The sequence below is a fragment of the Venturia canescens genome, chromosome 4, assembly GCF_019457755.1.
Source record: "Venturia canescens isolate UGA chromosome 4, ASM1945775v1, whole genome shotgun sequence".
Taxonomy (NCBI): Eukaryota; Metazoa; Arthropoda; class Insecta; order Hymenoptera; family Ichneumonidae; genus Venturia; species Venturia canescens.
In genome coordinates this window covers 5,444,088-5,463,858 of record NC_057424.1, presented here as the reverse complement: position 1 = coordinate 5,463,858, position 19,771 = coordinate 5,444,088, and the positions used below count along the sequence as shown (strand labels likewise).

The following is a 19,771-nucleotide window of genomic DNA, read 5'->3' as shown; positions in this document are numbered from 1 at the left end:
TTTAACTTGTTTTAGAGGTCTGGCTTTTTTCACAATTTTATCATAGAAAATCGCAGTTGTAAACATACCTAAATAGTCAACGCAGTGTTACCGTACCGATTTTGTTGACTTCGTAATCTCATGAAATTCATTCGAAACATTTATCACATTTTTTAAATGTTATGACAAGAGTCATTTTTCGAGAAGTGCGAATGCAAGGTGCTGCAATAATCGAATGCACGTAGTTTAGTTTATTAAAATGAGTTACATATATTTATTTAAAAAAATTTATCTTACATTATTGAAAATGAGTGTCAATAAAAATATTTCAAATCTTGTTCTGTAGCAACGACGTTCGTTCTGTGTTACATTTAATAATTTATTAAGAAATCATTTTTGGTTTATGGGAATATATTTTTTGGACCGTGCAACGTCAAAAGTGCATGTTTGGACACATATTTTTTAACAGGGCTGTCAATGTACTTGTCCCGAGACTCTACCGAGACCGAGTCTCTTGATTATGCACGCGTTGGTCCATCATCACCGATGCTCATATGACGGTACCTAGCTGTAGCTAGCGGTACCTAACGATGGTGACCAACCTGAAATATTCGCCGCTCTGCTCCGCTCCCAATACGTCTCGTGTCCAGCAAACAATAGTCGTTGCAACTGGGTTACAACGGTTTACCTGAGTTTGTAAAAAAAAAAAGATAAATAAAATTCAGAGCATTGTTACAGCAAAAAAAGAGGATGTCAAATACTCTACAACTTTGACGAGCAAGGAAGTTATAGCAGAACCTACGAAATTCAGGCGTACATACAAAAGTAGCGTCACAGTGCGAACGTCACGCCGCCAAGCGACGGATTGGGTGGCAGCAGAAAGTTTGTCTTCAAGCCGCCCGTAAGAACTGGACTTCTATGTACGTCTGAACTCGTTGGCAGAACTCACTTTTTGGAGGCAAATTCGTTAAAGTTGCTTTGCAGATTTATTTAACAATGGCGCCGGTCAACGGAATTTTTAATATGCCGGATAATGTTCCGGCTAAATATGCTGAAGACGTCGCTAAAACTCTTTGTTCTATGGAAGCCCATGTCGATGCTCGAGGCGGCGTGTAAGTGTTATTTTTTTTTTTTATTCATACTTGTATACAGTCTTGCTTTTATCGAATTTTGAATTCCGTATTCTTCGTGTTTTTTCCGGGAATAAGTTTAAACGCTTTCGAAGTAATTGTCTTGATATTATCATTAACGAAATTTGAAAAATACATCAAAGTTACAATTCTACACATTTCTCCATGTGCTTACTCTATTTCAATGAATCTGCCAAAAATTTTCCTTGTTACTGGAAATATTTTGAAAAATATTTGTAGAATGTTTACAATCATTCAGAGAAATATAAAATTTTTCATTGGTTCCCAAGATCTTTCAAAATTATGTGAGAAATTGCCTCATTATATCCAGAATTTATTTTTTACTGAACGACTTTCCATGGTCAGATCACTCAGCAAGATAACTTTCTCAAAATGTATAAGTGGAAAAATTTTGAGTTGATTCGTTAATGAAATGAATATATTTCATAGGTAGGAGTCAGCACGGAGAAGAATAATTGAAACTAGAGCAAGATGAACCAATGTGTAGAACAATCATAGAAATATATGAACGTACAGTTGTACATATTGTTTGGATTTTGATATTACAGTGAAGCCGATTACACCTGGACGAGAGATGATTTTAATATCGGAGCGCCCCTTGGCAGAGGAAAGTTTGGTAGAGTTTATTTGACTAAAGAGAAAACTTCTAACTACATTGTAGCTCTGAAGACCCTCTACAAGGTTGAACTTGTAAAAGGAAGAGTGGAAAAACAAGTTATGAGAGAAATTGAAATTCAGTCTCATCTTCGTCATCCTAACATTCTCCAATTATTTACCTACTTTCACGATGAAAAGCTGATCTACTTAGTTCTGGAATTTGCGGCTGGGGGTGAACTCTATAAAGTAATGAAACGTCAGCCTGGGGAAAGATTCAACCAACACTTGTGCGTTCACACGGTTTACTAATGCTTCAAATTACTGATTAAATAGATTTCATCCACATTTCCTATCAATTTATTTGATGAGTATTTTTAAAATCAGTTAATCTTATATGATTAAGAAACTGGGAAAGAAAATATGAATATTTGTTGTAACTCTATTCGACAGGTCTGCTAAATACACGTATCAAGTAGCCGATGCTCTTGATTACTGCCACAAAAACGATGTAATACACAGAGACATAAAACCAGAAAATTTACTATTGGATAATCAAGGAAACATCAAACTAGCCGATTTTGGCTGGTCCGTTCATGCTCCTTCTTCCAAGTAAGTTAGATTTTTTTACGATAATAAAAGAATAATCTGGTACAATAAAATAACAAATAAGATACTATGAAAAAATTATTTTTTCCATTTTTTTTTCAGACGCAACACACTTTGTGGTACTCTGGATTATTTACCTCCGGAAATGGTGACCGGACAAACGTACGACATTTATGTAGATCATTGGTGTCTTGGGATTTTGTGTTACGAATTCCTCGTCGGTAAACCACCATTCCTGAGCGACTCGCAGCAAGAAACTTATACGAGAATAAAAACTTTGAATATGCAATGGCCTTCTGTGATAAAACCGGGCGCCAAGGATCTTATATCAAAAGTAAGTTAACTATGGAAATAAATTGTATCAAATAATGAAAAATAACATTATTGTGACATTTTGCTTACATATAAATTTATTTACAGTTGATAAAACGTCGTGGTTCAGATCGAATTTCTCTATCGGAGGTGAAGAAACATTACTGGATCGTAGAAAATAAGGACAACAAATGAAGTTATTGTTTTTTCCATTCCCAAATAACGGAACTACTAATTAGTAGTGGAATTAGTAATGGAAAATAATGGCATTAGTATTGGAATGGAATGTAATTCAAATGATTTTAAACACTCGCCAATTTACTAATGGAATTTTAAGAGAGCATACACCCAAGAATATTTTTTTACATTTTATTAAAAAAAAAAAAAAAAACGTGTATATACATTATCTGTAAATAGATAATATTACGAGATCTTTCGAGGAAAGAAGTCTACTATTTTGGGTTGATTTCTTCTACCACCAGGACTACTTTTTTTTATAACTCTGGAGTTTGTAATTGAGGACGATGACGACGAGCGTAAATTTTTGTCAGGAGTTTTCTCGACAGCTGCTTGCGGACTCTTCGGCATCTCGGAGAATTGCGAACCATTTTCTACCGGCTTATCTTCCATCACACGAATCGTTTTATTTTTCGCGATTAGATTAAGTCCGCCAGTTCTTCGAATCCCACTAATTCTTCTCGACTCTCGATCCTTCATCGCTTCCCAAAGTGATTTCTTTTTTTCTTGTTCCGTCAAGTTTTTATCATAATTTTCCATCATCTTTTTTGTTTCGATCGATGTCTCATTCTTATGTTTTGCGAGATCCCTGGCACACTCTTCGACCTTGTTCGAATCGACCTGTTCCATTAAATCATTGTTTGCTGATTTTTCTAACATGTCGAAAATTCTGTCCTCCTCTTCAGTCGTCTGACTACCGCTCGGCCATCGATAGAAGTCGTTCTTTTTTTTTGCATCTTTTATCAAGTTTTCTTTCGTACGAATCGACTCTTCCGTCTCTGAATCTTTGTTTGTCGCGGTGAAGTAAGTTGTGAGAGTTTTCATTCTACTTCTGTTATATAAGAAATGGTAAAAATCCGAACGCACACTCGATGGAGCTTTCTCGTATTGCGATAGCAAAGAAAATAATTGAGCTGAAAAAAGAAAATGGAAAACATCGAATTTTCGATCAGAACCGGACGAATATATGTAGTTTTTCTTGAATTAGTTAAATCCAAGGGTTTTTTTGTGAATATTGTTTATTCAACTAACCCAGATCTATATTACGTTGAACAAGATGCCAATACATATCAGCCACACTGTCTCGCAAATTCGTATCACCGAACGTAAAATAAACCATTGAACGGCCGGCGACCGCTGCTGCCATTAATTGCAGCAAAACTTTCAATTTCGGATTCCCTCTGAAGGCTCCACAACCCCAATTTCCAGTTGCTATCGCCGGCAAATTTTCTTGATCTATTTCCGTGGAACTAAATCCCACATACGCCTGGTGTGGAAAAAAAAATAATTCTATTGATTGCTTGAGCTATCAATTGATTTTGAATAAATCGTAGAAATGAAATATTTCAATTACAAGTATTTCGTCGGTGAAACTGATCCTTAAACTACAGAATAGAATTGAAAAAAGATATTCTGACAATAAGATCCGTAACCCAATGCTTGTTTGACCAAATTTCAATAGATGTTTATCAATCGTCGTAAATTTTTATGTCAACTACAATTGAAAGATTTTTGAAAAAGACAAACAGTTCCGACTGGTCTCATACGAAGATTGTATTCCTACAAATGAATCCATGGGTACATTAATAGTAAATAAAAAAATAAACCTTATTCAGTTCCCGCAGAATATTCTCCTTGCTGAATTGAGCGTTTGGTTGCTTGAAATACAGAGCGTCTATAGCAACGACGGAAGTCCTTTTTCTGCCGCTATTGTCACGAGGTGTTTCGTCGACGTAGTCTCCAGTCCAAGTGAAATTGTTGCTGTAACCGTCGTATTTGCTGTAACGTTCGATACCACTGATGACAAGAGCTTCAGTATCGTCAAGGGCTTCGGTAACGAGCATCGTAACCATAAGTTCGGGGCAAATTACGAATCTTATCTCTTCTTGAACGCATCCCCAATTTAGAACGCCGCCACCCACGAATCTGGTAACATTACAATTAAACGTGTCTTTCAAATAATCTTCCACGAAAGAACTGGAACAACTTGAAGAGAAGCAAGAGAATAATTTACTTGTTTGCAAAATCCACTTGTAGTAAGCCTGCACCCTCGGTCTCAATCGTACCCTTGCTCGTTATATGAAGCGAAGGAAGTTTTGCATCCAGCTGATCCCATTTTGGACAATCTTCTTTAGGTATGTAACGTCGTTCCAGCGTTATCGTGCCTCCTGGAGCTACTCTACGAGGAACTCTAAAGGTTATTCACTTGTACCGATAAACGATAAAAGTAAAATTCACACGTAAATTTACGTTATACTTGCATAATTACTGTGAAGATCACAGTAACAATGGAATTTTTGGGAATGATAAAAGTACTGTTTTTGGACGCACCTTTAGAGGTCACTCGTCGGAAATAATGAAAGAGACATTTCAGTTTCTCCATGACCGCATTTGATCTATTGGGTTTATCGGCTTTGTAAGCCGAAAACAGCCTGAAATGCAAAGTTATCAATACACAATTCAATTCGTTACAAAAAAAGTGTAACAGTATACCTGTTAAAATTGATGTAAGGATAGGACGCATATTCCGATTGCGGATTTGTTGAGTTACGACGTGGAAATGTACAAAGGAACGCATTGGCAAGGAGCGAAGCAACTTGTAGTTGACTGAAACTTATGCAGCAATTTGTATGCTGTTTCAAAAGAGGTATGGGACCGGTTACCAAGGCAGGTAGTTGAAGTGCCAGTTGAATAATTTTCGGTAACAATGAAGTAAAAAAATGGTTTGCTTCTTCTTCCTCCACAACCTAAACAAACCAATAGAATGTGGATCACCGGAATGATGTTAAAATAGTTAAAAAACTTGCAGGTCTTTTTATTATTCACACAAAATGAAAGTAAATTTACCTCCGTGAAGAAATGATGGAGGGCACAAAAGTCCCAACGCTGAGCATACTTATTATTATATGACAAAACAGCCGACTCGAATTGGGCAGTTGATACAAAACTCTGGAGCATTTTTTCCTGTATAACTTCCCATCTGAGACGAAATTCGCGAGTTCCATTAGCTCGTTCTATGGGGTAGAGACTGTGCGATGAATAAGGCATTCGAACATATCCAATATTCCATTTTTCCGCTCTGTGAGATGGATAAGCTTTTGGTACTCCTCGGCCAGTTACAGGAAGCTGCAAGGATCAGGTTTTCAATGAGGCTCTGTATCGATCGAGTTACATTGTTATTTTTATTTCATTTTTCATCCATTTTACATCTGAAAAATTGTGAAATAGATACTAATTTTTGTTACGGCTTTTTCCATAAACAAGTATTAGAAACTATTCATATTTTTTTAAATTATCAAATTATGGTTGGTTTATGTACTCAGGAAAAGTTACAAAAAATATGATTTGTTTAGCATGAGATCCCACAAATAGAATCTCAATATAATAGGAAAAAATGAGTTTGATAATATTGGATACTTTATTGATGCCCAAGTATTCGAAAGGAAATTCTCAAACAGCCAAAGCAAGACGTATAGTAAATCTATACTTGAGATTGATATTTTTCTTCTCACTTTTCAACTTCTGTTTCGATACACTCTGAAAAAAATTTACCAAAAATAAAACAGTGTGAAATTCAGAATGAGCGATTGGGGGATGTTGTTGATATCCGTAAGGTCCCATGCCTTTGTAAATCTCATCCATACTTATCCCCTTCCATTCAGGGGAGTCATCCGTTAATTCTGGTTCTTCTAGTCCAATGGACATTGAATTCGCTGCAAAAATAATTGAATCTTGACTATTGATCCAGAATGGTCGATTTTTCAGATAATTGAGAACGCTAAGAAATGCATGCACGCGAAATGACGTAAAAAGTTAGCAAAGGTGCTTGTTAAACTTTTGCAGCTACTATATTGTTAATGACATGATATGGTTTTCATGATGAGTAGAATGACAGATTTATAGTTACGTAAACATAAGATACAGAAAGCGAAAAATCGAGTCTCACATTCGTCAAGAATCGTAGCCTCAGACGAATTGACAGTTTCTTGGTCAGAGAAAATGTCAGGCGACTCATCCTCATCGAGATTCAAACAACTTAGTTGCGCCATTGTAGTTAAATGCTCTTGTGTCACTTAGTGAGATGATTTAAAATTGCATTCATATTGTATTCAAAATCATCGAGAATATCCTCCGATCTGTTTTTACGATAATAGAAAACTTTCACCAACAAACACAACTTATAACCTAGAAACCACTAGAGAATTAAGGTTATCGAGCTGTCATGAGAATATATAACGCGTGTTTTCGTGCCTTCTACAAACTCGTTTGTGATTACAAAGATTCTAAAATTTCGCGGTTTGTAACTAGAACACAATTAGTGGAATATTCAAGCTAATGCGTACATTGATTACTTTTTCCCCTTTTTTCTCAGGCGCCAAAAAATATCTTATCTCGATCTCGAAAAATTCAAAGATGGTCAAGATGGTTAATGATTTATATATTATTATATATATTTCTCTATATAAAAGGCCCCTCTGGAAATGTTCTAGAGATTGCAATTGGCTGAATTTCGGATTTCACGTGCGCGCCATTCCTACGGCGGGTAGTTTAAATTTTGTTGATTCATGCAGCGGGATTTTCAGGCCAAATTGAAACTCGTATATTGAGCACACAGTTTTTTTTATCATTTGTTCATTCAGTTGAAAGAAATATTATTATAATTCAATTGAAATATAAATATTGGAGTTTTTTTTTAACTTTCGACTTCGTTGGAGTTTTATAATACGTTTGGTTGATAGTACATAAAAATATTTTTCTTCAATTTAATTTACATATAAAACAAATGCAAGATAGAAGGGCATATCATCGAATAAGTAAAAAAAATGGTCATTTACTCTTCAATAACAAATAAAAAAGGATCTTTGTAGAATAAATAATGTGAGTTTTGTTTTGGAATATTAGCGTGAGTATTGGTAGTGGCGAGATCCTTTGATCGCTTTGTCAGCGGCATCGATCATCTTCGAGAATTCAGAATAAGGGTCGTCCAATAATTTCGATGGTGTATCGAATTCGACAACGTCACCGTTATCCAGAACGAGAATTCTGTCGCAACTTAGAACCGTCTGAAGTCGATGAGCGATCGTTAATATTGTGCATTCAGAAAATTCTCGTTGTATCGTGGTTTGTACAATCGCTTCAGTTTCTGGATCGACCGCCGCAGTTGCTTCGTCCAATACGAGTATCTACGAGCAAACAAAAAAAATGCTCCTGCTTGTGCCCAAATAACAGAATGGGAAAAAATAGAAAAAAGTTACCTTGCTTTTCCTAAGGAGAGCGCGGGCAAGACACAAAAGTTGCCTTTCGCCCATACTCAAATTAACACCACCAGCTTCGATCATGCCGTTCAACTGGCCTGGCATACTTCGCACTTTCTCCTTCAGTTGTGTTTTTTCAAGAACCGTCCACAAATCATATTCGGAACGGTCACCGTGCGGATTCAAATTGAATCTTGAAAAAAAAAAAAAAAAAAAAAAAAAAAAACATGAAAATAAAAAAATATCATTCTTTACCCGACAATCACAGTGAGCTCGACGCCGCTTTACCGTTCCTCACCTCACACTTGCATTAAAAAGAACGGGATCTTGGGGAATTATCGAAATGTTACTCCTTAAACATTTCAGGTCTATTTCGGACGTGTCTACACCATCGATCTTTATTTTACCTCTCGAACTCTCTACGAGTCTGAACAGAGCAACCAGAATTGAACTCTTTCCTGATCCGGTACGACCAACGATTCCTGAAAAATAATTAAAGAGAAAACTTTTTCAATTAGCGAAAATTATCTCCTTCATATACGAAAGTTTATGGTCAATGTTATCAAGCATTTTACACTTTACCTATTTTTTCGTTGGCCTCTATACGGAATGAAATTCTGTTCAGAACCGTTGGCAAATTATCTCTGTATTTCAGTTCAACGTCTTCGAATTCAATTTGACCATTCCGAGGCCAATCAACGAGGGGCGTAGTAGATGGTTTTGTACCTTTGTTTTCGTCTATCAATGTCTTAAATAAAATGCACAAGACTCTAAATCTATAAATCCGTAAATTAAAATTCATGAATTGTTAGCTAAATGCTCTATTCAGGATCTTCGTTTACTCATTATTTTCACAACTTTTTCGCAATTTGATAATATTCTGGTGCTCTAAATCTCAAAATAAAGAAAAAGAAAAAACCAAAAATAACAATTATTAACCTTCAAGTAGTGATTTATTCTCTCGACGCTGATGAAGCGCAATTCAGTTTCGGAAAAAGTCCTCATTGTGAATTGAAAGACACCCGACATTTGTCCACTGTAAGACATTGCGAGTCCTGCAAGAGCTGGAGGAACTTGACCTTTGAGAAAAACAACGAGGAGAGCTGTTGTTCCTGTCGCTATACCGGCGAGAGTATCAAATCTCACGGCCAACCATCGAAGTGCAATATTGCAGATGTATTGGCATCCGCCGTTCACGTCGAGATATCCCTGAAATCTGAAAATGCTCATGTTGCTCTTTTCAAATTTGTCAAAATAACCAGCCAACTTGAAACCTTACGGAAGCCATTGAAATTGTTGGATTTTCGAAAATATCAATTGTAAAAAAGGTAAATATTTAGTATCGCGGCACCACCTAGAATGGGCTTCAATTTTTTTTTAAGGCTTCGTTTTAACTTGGCAACATCACGACTAGTCATATTATGTTGGCGCATGACCTTATTTACTCATAAAAAAATTATTTACAAAATTTGTTCGTTTATAAAATTTTTAAAAATCTATATATTTATATAAGTACGTTTAATGGTTGATTTGAAGGCTACATGGATGGCAAACGTTGCGCTCCTTGGCTGGGCTACTCCGGGGATTTTGACCTAAAAATTCCGTTTTTAGGTCAAGACCCACCCATTGACTTTTCAAGAATTTTTTGAATTTGAACAAAGAAAAAAGAAAACTCTTGAGAAGTAAATGGGTGGGCGACGGAATTTTTAGGTCAAAATCCCCGGAGTAGCCCAACCAAGGAGCGCAACGTTTGCCATCCATGTTACTAGTGAATGGTTGTTTTGAGGACCGTCCTCAAAACCACCATTTGTCCTCAAAACAACCAGTATATACGAAAAAAAAGTCCAGTATATACAAAAAAAAATAAAAGATATTTCTAAAAAAATTCATTCCGAAATTTTTTTTTTTCTCCGATCCAAGGTCATGCGCCATGATGATACGTGTAATAATAATGTTTTTTAGTCATAACATAACTGTAAAAAAATTTACAAGCCAGTTATAGGTGGTGCCGCGATACTAAATATTTACCGTAAAAAACTTTCGTTCCATCAATTATTTTATAAATTGATAAACCCAGACATTTTTCGATGGAGAGAAAAATATTTTATTGTATTTATTATACTTATTTCAAAAACCCAATTATATAACATAATTTTCTTTACCACTAAGAAGCTACGCATTTTTATTCGTTTTTCGTACTTGGATGGATTGATTTATATATATAAGTTTGGGTGCTATCGATATCTTTACGATACAAAATGTAGTGGAAAAGCAATAATTCATTTGAGTAGAAAAAACGAAGAAAAATGCATAATTCGTTATCAGTGAAAAAAATTGTACTTTTCAGGTGGCTATAGTGCTTGTTATACAGTTGATAATTATGTTCTATCGTAGGGTTTTTCAAAGCTTAAAGAATCAGCTTCAAAGAACTATGCGTAAATCGCAAAAATATTGAGTATAGCTTACGAGAATTTCACTTTTGCCGTAAAATAAAATTTTCCCATGTTAATTAAACGGAAAAGCACAATAAATTTTTTTTTAAGCAGCCTAATATGCATATACATAAAATAACAATTGTCTCACTGTTTTATGAAATCATTTTCTTTCTCGAAAGCGTGAATTGTGTCCAACCCTTGGACAGTCGCTGTGGCAAAACTGAATACAGGCGATCGTGTGCTGCTCTCGAAACGCTTAAGATCCCTGAGCGCAATTCTGTATACAAAAACATAGGGTTCATAATTTTACAATAATACTTCGAAATTCGTTTAAATACATTCACCACTTATTCAGTTGATTCTTACCGAAAAACTTTTCCTATGTAATAAAATATGCACCCAAGAAAAATGATAACTATGACGAACCACGGAATAACGGCGCAAATAAATCCTAACGAAAATATGCAAATAAGACTGTTTTGCAAGAGTCCTTCGAGAGATATCGGCAAATGAGTATCGACTGAAAAATTCGAGTACGAAATTAGTCAACGTGGAACGTTCTTTTTTCTGTAGTATTAATTTCGAAATTCATTGAATCATCATTTCAACGAACATAATAATGTTCGAAAATATACCTTCATCCGTGTCACGGCTAAATAGATTTTGTATTCGCCCTCGAGGGGTAGTTTCGAAAAATTGCATCGGAGATGAGAGTACTTTAGCGAAAACGCAATTGTGCAAACTTGTTGAGGCTCGAATCGAAGCTCGAGTCAATCCTAAACTTCGAAGACCACTCGTCACTAAAATTACCAAAATGCAAATCCCATAAATAGTCTCGTAATAGCCATGATCAGGATTATCCAATATGCTGCTGGATGATATTGTTTCGTTTCTTCGATCAACGGCTGCGGGCTGTTGAGTGAAAAAAAAACACGGTTTATAATGAGTTGAAAAATTTCATCGGCTGGAGGCTGTCGACATTATTCATTTATTACTTTTCCTCCAAAAGTTCCGTTTTTATAATTATGACAAGATAGAGAACAAAAATTCCAAACGAATAAGTGATTATTCGGGGAAAACCAAAAGACATGATGATTGAGGAAAAAATCTTGAATGACAGCCATTATTTCACGGTAGAATTGTGTTCGAAATGAAAGCATAAAAATTCTTACTCCGGAACTGGCTTTGATCCAGTGAGCTAACCACCAAGAACTAAATGCTGTACTACCAACGTTTAATGTAAACGTTAAAAGTAAAAAGAATGCGACGAAATAACCACCTGCGGCTTGAATGTAAGCGAGATAAGTTTGGCTCGTGATATTGCCTGTTTCCAATTTGTCCGGTACCATTATAGATGCGCCTATTTATTGTTTGAAACACCAAATTTTCAAGATCTAAGGCATCATGTATTTGAAATTTAACAAAAGAGTCTTTATAGGAAAATGAATTTGGTTACTTGGAGCAGATTTGCCATTTTCTGTGTCCTTGTCGTCATCTACTGCTTGAACTTCGGAAGAAAAAATGTTTTTTTCATTGTTCTCAGTCTCGAAACTGTCGTCCCTGTGAATGGTAAAGCGCGTAGTAGAAAGAGGACAAAATTCTGTACATTTTCATAACGCTCGATGGAAGTTTTTTCAGTACGCACTCGTTGCTCGATGCTTGCTCTGCTTTGCGAATCATACTTTTAACCATAGTGGCATATTTATTGTTCGCATCCATAAGTTCCTTGTGGACACCGTGCTCCACAATTCTTCCATTACTCATCATGTAAATCTCGTCACAGCGATTCAAATACTGATAACAAAAAAGAGACAAAACAAACACAGTTTTAGCTGCAGTCTCTCTTGAGTCGCTATCACGACCCTACAAATTTCAAATTCGTTCCACCTGATTAAAATTTATTTTTTTCAATGCTGTTGTCAATTCGTGATCGAAGGTATTCTTGGACTAACCTGAACTTGGTGAGTGACAAAAAGAATTGTCTTTCCTTTGAGCGCTCCATGAATCAAATTGTCAAAAATATAAGCTCCAACGTGAGCGTCCACGGCACTCAGCGGATCATCGAGAAAATAAATATCTCTGGAATGCATGAAAATCGAATTTAGGTCTGTCAAATGAAAATTGAGGAGAAAAGCTTCGACTGAAATGATAATTTTACAGAAATTCAGACAATTATATTAGGAAGTAGATAAATGATGATTAATACTTATTGAATTTTAAGTGAAAAATGAATTTTTATTTTAGAGTACCTATCAGAATAAAATGCTCTAGCAAGTGCGACTCGCTGCTTTTGTCCTCCAGATAAATTAATTCCTCTTTCGCCAATTTCGGTTTCGTCACCAGCAGGAAAAGAATTTAAATCTTGTCGAAGACAACACGAATCGATGGCAGTGTGATAACGCTCCGAATCGAAAGTTTCACCAAACACAACATTCTCCCGAAAAGTTGCGTGTAAAATCCAAGCCTGTTGGCTGACGTAAGCGCAAGAACCATCTCTCGCCAGTTGTCCTGATGCCAGACGCATTTGTCCAAGCGCGGCGAGCAACAAGCTCGTTTTTCCGCTTCCTACATGGCCGCAAATACCAATTAATTTACCTTTCGACGCCTCGAACGTTATTTCTTTCAGTATTTCCACTCTTTTTTGTGCTGGCAGTAAATTTTCGCTCGTATCTTGGGCATTCATATTTCCATCTCGTCTCTTTCTGTGTGTGAAACAAAAAATAAATGAATCAGTTCTCAGCCCCTCTGGCGAAAAATTTCAATTTCTTCGACAATTCAACTTTTTATTACTCTTAGAAAAAAAATATTGATAATAATATGAAAAAAACGATACGATTCAAAACATTATCAGCCTCCATAGTGAGAGAGAAAAATTGTTGTTCAACCATTCTGTTTTATGATCAAAAACCAAGTATTGATTTCATGTAACAGTGCTTACCATGAATTACATACGTTGACTTACTTTGTATTCGATTTTTTATCTTTTTTAGTTTCGACGAATTCTTCATTAGCTTCACACGTAAATGTCCCATTTACGATAGAAAGTGCTTGAGTTTTAACGATTGGTTTAGGAATGTGATAATGTGATTCTTCCATCACAAGTGTGCTCTGAAAGAACGTAAATATGTCGTCATTTTTTTTGGCTCTTTTGTATTTATTTAATCATAATTTAATGACCTCTATTAATCGATAAATTTACAGTGAATATTTTGTTAGTGTCACCAGCATGCACATGTTAACCCGTGCAAAGCAAACGATGCAGTATTGAGCAGGATATTTAAAGCTTTTACCATCTTTTTACTCGATAAACATGTAGAAAAAGTATTGAATACAAAAGAGTTGACCGCTTTCCGAGAAAGCTGAAAAGCACTGGGATTTAATTTTGTAGCTTTAGAAGAACAAAACATCGATAATATTATTCAGCTATTGATACAAGGACAATAAACTGAACAAAAAAAAATTCACAGAGTCACAACATGGAATCTCCACTGCACTTGACTTCACCTCCTGCCTGCAAATGCCCGTTCAGTTTTTAGTATAAAAGCCTTTCCGTATTCGAAATGTCTGAAAATTGAGTTAACTGCTTTTTTTCTCTCTTATCATTTATTACGCGACTGAAATGCGAACGATTTGGATACCATGAATTTCGGGCATGAAATAGCAAGTATTGAGAAATGATCATGCCCCACAAATTGAGATTGAAAGGAAATATGAAAAAAATAGAAATAATTAAATAAAACAAAACAAAAAATGTTTTTCGTCATTTCCTTGAAAACAAAATGAACTGATGATTTTTTTACTCTTCTCAATCTGTTCGCATGCTTAGACAGTATTAATGTTTTATGATAAACACCTTGAATCTCTCGCAACAAATCCTTGCCTCAATGATACTAGTTATCGATATTTCGACGAATGATAACATATGCCGAATCTGCGTATTGAGAAGCGTTACAAACGGAAATACCTGGAAAAAATATATTCATCGTGATATTTGAAGAGCGAGTAAGACTTTTTCGGACTCTGTCACGTGGAACATCGAAGCTTCAATTTACTGATGAGTTAGGATGTCCCTGTCTCCGAATGTTAATGCTCAATTTACCAGTTATAAACGAATTCGTGTTATGAAAGATTATTTGCTTCCGTCTCTCCGATTAGTATCATTAGAGCTTCGTGCTCGTTACTTTTCTCAGGGAAGGGAAGCCAAGTACATACTGCGGTTTCCATAAAAACCATACATTCGTAGAGGTAATCGAGTCGAATTGTTTTTCTGAATCTTTTCTTCTTTAACCACCTTTTTAAGGTAAAATAAATGCACCCGTTGCAACCATTGTGTCTCGTGATATGTACAAATGGAGAAAAATAATTTTGTGAGGAAAAAAACCTTCATTCTCATAAATGCTATTTTGCACTCAAAGTAAAACCGAGTTGCATCTCTGAGGATCGATAGTGCCTGCTTCATGTAATTTGAGAAAAACACTGTGATCGGAAAAGCCTGCAATTGTGAGAATTTGATCAGTGTGCATAAAATATGGTGTCCATATGCGGGTTTGTGTGCGCGTGCGTGCTCGATTACTATAAAATATAAAATTAATGGAAGAGTAACGACACGAAGGAGGTTTCAATTTTATGTTGATTTAACTTAATTTTTTGTAACTTGAGTCGAGTCTACTCACAATGATTTAACTGAAGGAAAATCGAATAAACTCGGTGATCAAATCATTATCGAATGAAACACGATTGAAAAAAAATCTATTTAGTTATGAAATTATCTACAGAAGGCTTACCTGAGCCGCAGTCAAATTATTACCTCCAGCTACATGAGCGAGAAAAGCGACAATCGCTGAAATCACAGGGATCGTAGGGGACAATGATATTCCGAAACTTCTGGTGTACGTAATTCTGTGTAGCCATCGCTTTTCCCTCGTTCGTACATCTGAGCCAAAAAAAATGTTGTCGGTCGAGTACTTCTACTCTTGAGACTCATTTTTATTTTCTTACCCATGAGATTCAAACGGAAAGGTTCTTCCCAGGCGTACATCTTGATCAACTTTATGCAATCCAATATTTCGTTGACCGCCGATACTCTTTCGTCGGATATTTTGATGCTCTTCGATTTGAAGTAGCCATTCAATCGAGATATCGAATACTGTAATAATTGTACTACACGAATTCATTTTCATTCGTTGATGTATCATCTCAGATGTGAGAGGGTTTTTTTTATATGAAATCTCACACTTGCCTGAATGGGATAGAACAAAAAAAACGCTAATATCCCAAACAACGCCATTGGACTTAATATCCATAATATGTACGTAATTCCACAAATTGTTACGATTGGTCCACCGATTATAGTTGGGGCGAAGACGCAAGCGTCGAACATGCGTTGGCCATCGTTTGACATCATATTTATTAACTGAAAGAAAACAAAGAAAACAGCTCGATGCACGTTACATAAGAATTGGAAAAAAAAGGAAACAGGTTAAAGGAGATAACAAAGTATGCACCTTGCCTGAACTTTTGCTACCAAAATCATTAAGTCTTATGATCTTTCTATACAGCATACCCAAGTACGCGTTTTTAAATCTTAGCGCAGTCCTGTAATTGTTGTTCCAGCTCCAAGTAAGAAGCATCGTTCGAGTCATGTCGCACAACGACAATAAAAATGCCCACTTTATTCCTTCCCCAATCGTTCCTTCACTCGATTCAATAAATTCCAGTAGTTTTCGCATCAACAGAACCTGTGGAGAATAATTAAATAAATAATTTTAAATGTCAAAATTTCATGTTTTCATTTTGATGAATTTATCATTCAAGCTTTTCAAAATGTATCTTTATCGGTAGAATTTTTGACGCCAACTTATTTGGATTTTATTTTTATTTTGTGAAAACTATTTTTAGCTGAATAATCAACTGACGGAACTGAGAAAACCCAGTATTATGGCGACAGTAAGAATAATACAGGATGCGAGACATCTCGTTCTATTGAATCGCCAAGCTGCTTTGCCAAACGATGCTGCATTCATGCCATGCCTTGCAACTTCCTCGTTCCACAATATTTCGAGCCTATGGAATAAATACCAAGGTTTTAATCAAATTTCATAAAAGGAATATTTTTTTTTCACTACTCAATTGATTTTCTTATTTTGGTTTATGATTTCTCAAGCTTAACATTCATTTTGAACCACAAACTGACAAACTTTCTATTGAAACGCAAGATTTTCTGGTACATCAGAAGAACAGTTTTTTCTATCACTCTGAGCTCACCTTTCTCATAAAGTAAGAACGTTCTTGGGAAAACGAAAAAAAAAAATAACTGTTCAAATACCTGATCTTCTAGTAAGTGCATTTTCAAAAGTCCAAAGGACCAAAGAACATGAAAATTGACAACCATTAAAACTTCAACAAATTTGAATTTTCAATACGTACACCGATGTCACTAATTGCAACATGATCCTGAGTATAAAAATTATTTGAAGCAAACAATTATTCTAAAACAAAAATATTGCAACAAGTATTCAATCTTTTTTTCTATATTTTCTTAAGATGCTTCTTTTTCGACCTCACCTTTGTGAATTATATTCGCATGTATCGTACGGTGAAATGGTAGGCAAATCTCTAAGATTTGAACCACCTTGGCGGTATGCCTTCCACAAATACTTTGTCAGCCAAGCTCCGAATATTGTAGAATACAAGCCTGCATCATCAATTGGCATTGATCCTGTTGGTCTAATCGGTGACAAATAAATAATTATCATCAAATGTCATTAAACGATTTTGTTTATAGCCAACAATAGTTTCTGATTTCAAATAGACTATTTAAAATATTTTTTATCGTTACTGTTCAATAATTAGTGGTTGTTATTTCTTATGGTATGGTGAATGGTAGTTATAAAACAATTGTAAGAAAAACAAACATAAACCAGCAATATTTTCGTGCGAAGACAAGACTAACTATAGGGTCCGGATGACCCTACTACTTGTGATCTTTTGCCAAATTCACATAATAATCATTGAAGTTTACAAAACTTGTATATCATTTTTTATCAGTCTTCAGAAAAACAAACAACTTAATTGAATTACCAAATTAAAAAAGAGCAGTGCCTCAATTAAAGTAGAAATTTTGACAGATATTTTTGAATCTGGAGCAATTTGGTAGATAAACAAAAAATATGGAAATATTAGAGAATTGTGTTTTAACTGAAATTCATCCAGCAGTATTGCTCTTAATTCTAAAATACTTACTTTTGATTTGTGCGTACAGGAATAAGATTTTTCAGAGCATTGCCATATCTTGCCCAGCTTGCGCTCCTGCGATATGGCTTTATTGTAGCATTGACAGAAATTCCATTGACAAGTGGTACAATTTTACTGTTTCTACATGAGCAAGAAGTATTAATAAGTATGGAGAAAAGTTCTAAACAAAAATAGGAAATTTGGGGAAAGTTATTTTCCAGAATTGTTTTACATTTTTCATAAGAATGTCCAAAAAAATGTTTAAACAAAAATTTCAATAGAAAATATTATTATAATTATAAATATTGATGTTATTAATAAGTATAAATATGATTTACCTGTCATCACACTCTGCCATGGAATCTATTTCTCCTCTGTGCCTGTATATCTTCTTCATAGCGTTTTCACTTTGTTCTACGATTTATAACTTCGCCCAATAAAACTTCTTTCAGCACTGTGGTTCTAAGTACACATGATTTATATTCAACTGACTCTCATCGTGACACAACGTCAAAGCACGATCTCAAGAATTGCAGTGGCACACTATTTCAAATGAATATTTCGTGAGAATGAAGGACAAAGGCGCTAATGAACTTGGTCATTGAGTTTCGTAAACGTTATATTCGAACGACAAAATGAGGTTCGAGTTCAGTATAACAACGTTGGATAAAGCAGTATCATTGTCTATTGTTCCACACAATTCTTTATCTCGTACGGTGATTGTCAAATGTTCGGAGTGAGTGTCTAATGACGAGAATCTCTTATCGCTCGCGTTAACTTGTCCTCAATCAAGAGACGCGGTAGCGAAGGAAAAACTGCAGCGCAAAAGAAAAGCCAGCGCGAGCCCTGCCGCTACTCTTATATACGCGAATATGCCGGTTTTATGACGTCACAGAATTTTCAAATGGCTCTCACAAATAAACCATTTCATAAAAGAACTTGAAAATTTGTGACGATTTTTTTTCGATTTTTCTCTTTCCATTGGTCTTTGTTGCAAGTAAATCCGTCCAGTAGATCCTGAAATATGTAACGTTAGTGATTTAAAATCCATCATTTCGGGATTTTCATTTTCTTCGCGGCTACCCCCTCTCCTTCTGCGTCGCCGAGCGAGAGAGACAGAGAATGGGCGCACAGCGGGGGCAATACCAGCTCCTGGTTTGCGCATAAAATATGTATATAATTATATAATATATATTTTATTTATTAATATTAATTAATAATAAAATATTATTATAATAAATATTTTAATATAATTAATATATAATATAATATATATATTATATATAATATAATATATATTATATTATGATAATTATGATATTATGATAATATATAATGATAAACCATGCACGCCAAGCTTGTGTGTAATGTTGAAAATGAATTTGTGCAGTTCATCGTATAGATACAATGCCATGCACTTGTACGCGTAAACTGTTTTAAGTTTATAACCCGAGCTAGCATAAAAACAGATGATAATCTCTTAATAATTGCAGAATCATTCGAGAAACCTTTATTGCTCTGTGACGTTTGCTGGAAAATTTTTCTGAATAAGTGAGGGATTAGGGCTAAAAGTGTACACGAATGAATTCCACAAGAACCTTAATTCATTCACTGTACTTGGCTACGTTAGAAAATGATCTCATTTTTTTTTATTTCCAAAATTCAGAATTCCTACAGGAAACGTAATTCATTCACTGTATATGTTACAATAGATCTCATATTTTTTCACAGTTCAACATTTTTTTAAATTTATTTATTGACAATGCGAATATAGAAAATCATTTAAAACGACGGTCACGACCTTTTAATACTTGGCGTGCCTTTTTTACTTTTTGAAGTTTTAATATTTATATTATACCTACGATAGAATGTTTATGCGCCTACATACCACTTATCAAGAATGCACAAGGTTTCGGCGGTAATACCGTACTGTCCCATTGACGAAGAGGAAAAAAATTAAAAATCT

At 35.2% G+C, this 19,771-nt stretch overlaps 3 protein-coding genes and 1 long non-coding RNA gene across 7 annotated transcripts; 1 reads left to right on the top strand and 3 right to left on the bottom strand.

Annotated features, from left to right (window-relative positions):
• Nucleotides 1-224: 224 nt before the first annotated feature.
• On the bottom strand, nucleotides 225-866 carry LOC122409825 (uncharacterized). The gene is made up of 2 exons (XR_006260766.1): nucleotides 797-866; nucleotides 225-667 (listed from the first exon to the last, which is right to left on the bottom strand). It is a non-coding gene; the product is annotated as an uncharacterized lncRNA (long non-coding RNA).
• On the top strand, nucleotides 664-2,990 carry LOC122409814 (aurora kinase C-like). Its single transcript, XM_043417655.1, has 6 exons — nucleotides 664-899; nucleotides 964-1,091; nucleotides 1,679-2,014; nucleotides 2,178-2,336; nucleotides 2,436-2,667; nucleotides 2,754-2,990. The coding sequence occupies exons 2-6, from the start codon at nucleotides 976-978 to the stop codon at nucleotides 2,838-2,840; spliced, it is 930 nt and encodes a 309-aa protein (XP_043273590.1). The 5' UTR covers nucleotides 664-899; nucleotides 964-975; the 3' UTR covers nucleotides 2,841-2,990.
• Nucleotides 2,726-6,970, bottom strand: LOC122409801 (poly(ADP-ribose) glycohydrolase-like). Its single transcript, XM_043417617.1, has 9 exons — nucleotides 6,829-6,970; nucleotides 6,435-6,595; nucleotides 5,730-6,008; nucleotides 5,376-5,629; nucleotides 5,214-5,314; nucleotides 4,897-5,056; nucleotides 4,490-4,808; nucleotides 3,915-4,149; nucleotides 2,726-3,796 (listed from the first exon to the last, which is right to left on the bottom strand). Exons 1-9 carry the CDS (start codon nucleotides 6,929-6,931, stop codon nucleotides 3,069-3,071), a joined length of 2,340 nt encoding a protein of 779 aa, XP_043273552.1. The 5' UTR covers nucleotides 6,932-6,970; the 3' UTR covers nucleotides 2,726-3,068.
• Nucleotides 6,971-7,009: 39 nt separating this feature from the next.
• Nucleotides 7,010-18,647, bottom strand: LOC122409790 (multidrug resistance-associated protein 5-like). Of its 4 annotated transcripts, none has more exons than XM_043417594.1 (23): nucleotides 18,144-18,647; nucleotides 17,815-17,946; nucleotides 17,137-17,298; nucleotides 16,488-16,635; nucleotides 16,077-16,310; nucleotides 15,812-15,985; nucleotides 15,571-15,718; nucleotides 15,357-15,505; nucleotides 14,954-15,064; nucleotides 13,535-13,680; nucleotides 12,822-13,274; nucleotides 12,525-12,651; nucleotides 12,218-12,366; nucleotides 12,029-12,132; nucleotides 11,745-11,932; nucleotides 11,208-11,484; nucleotides 10,939-11,092; nucleotides 10,721-10,849; nucleotides 9,077-9,353; nucleotides 8,720-8,885; nucleotides 8,436-8,619; nucleotides 8,138-8,330; nucleotides 7,010-8,065 (listed from the first exon to the last, which is right to left on the bottom strand). In XM_043417594.1, the coding sequence occupies exons 1-23, from the start codon at nucleotides 18,200-18,202 to the stop codon at nucleotides 7,781-7,783; spliced, it is 4,149 nt and encodes a 1,382-aa protein (XP_043273529.1). In that variant the 5' UTR covers nucleotides 18,203-18,647; the 3' UTR covers nucleotides 7,010-7,780. The 4 variants fall into 4 exon arrangements, with proteins under 4 accessions (XP_043273529.1, XP_043273528.1, XP_043273530.1 ...); XM_043417593.1 differs by lacking the exon at nucleotides 14,954-15,064 and adding an exon at nucleotides 14,426-14,536; XM_043417595.1 differs by lacking the exon at nucleotides 14,954-15,064 and having other exon boundaries at nucleotides 18,144-18,646.
• Nucleotides 18,648-19,771: the final 1,124 nt, after the last annotated feature.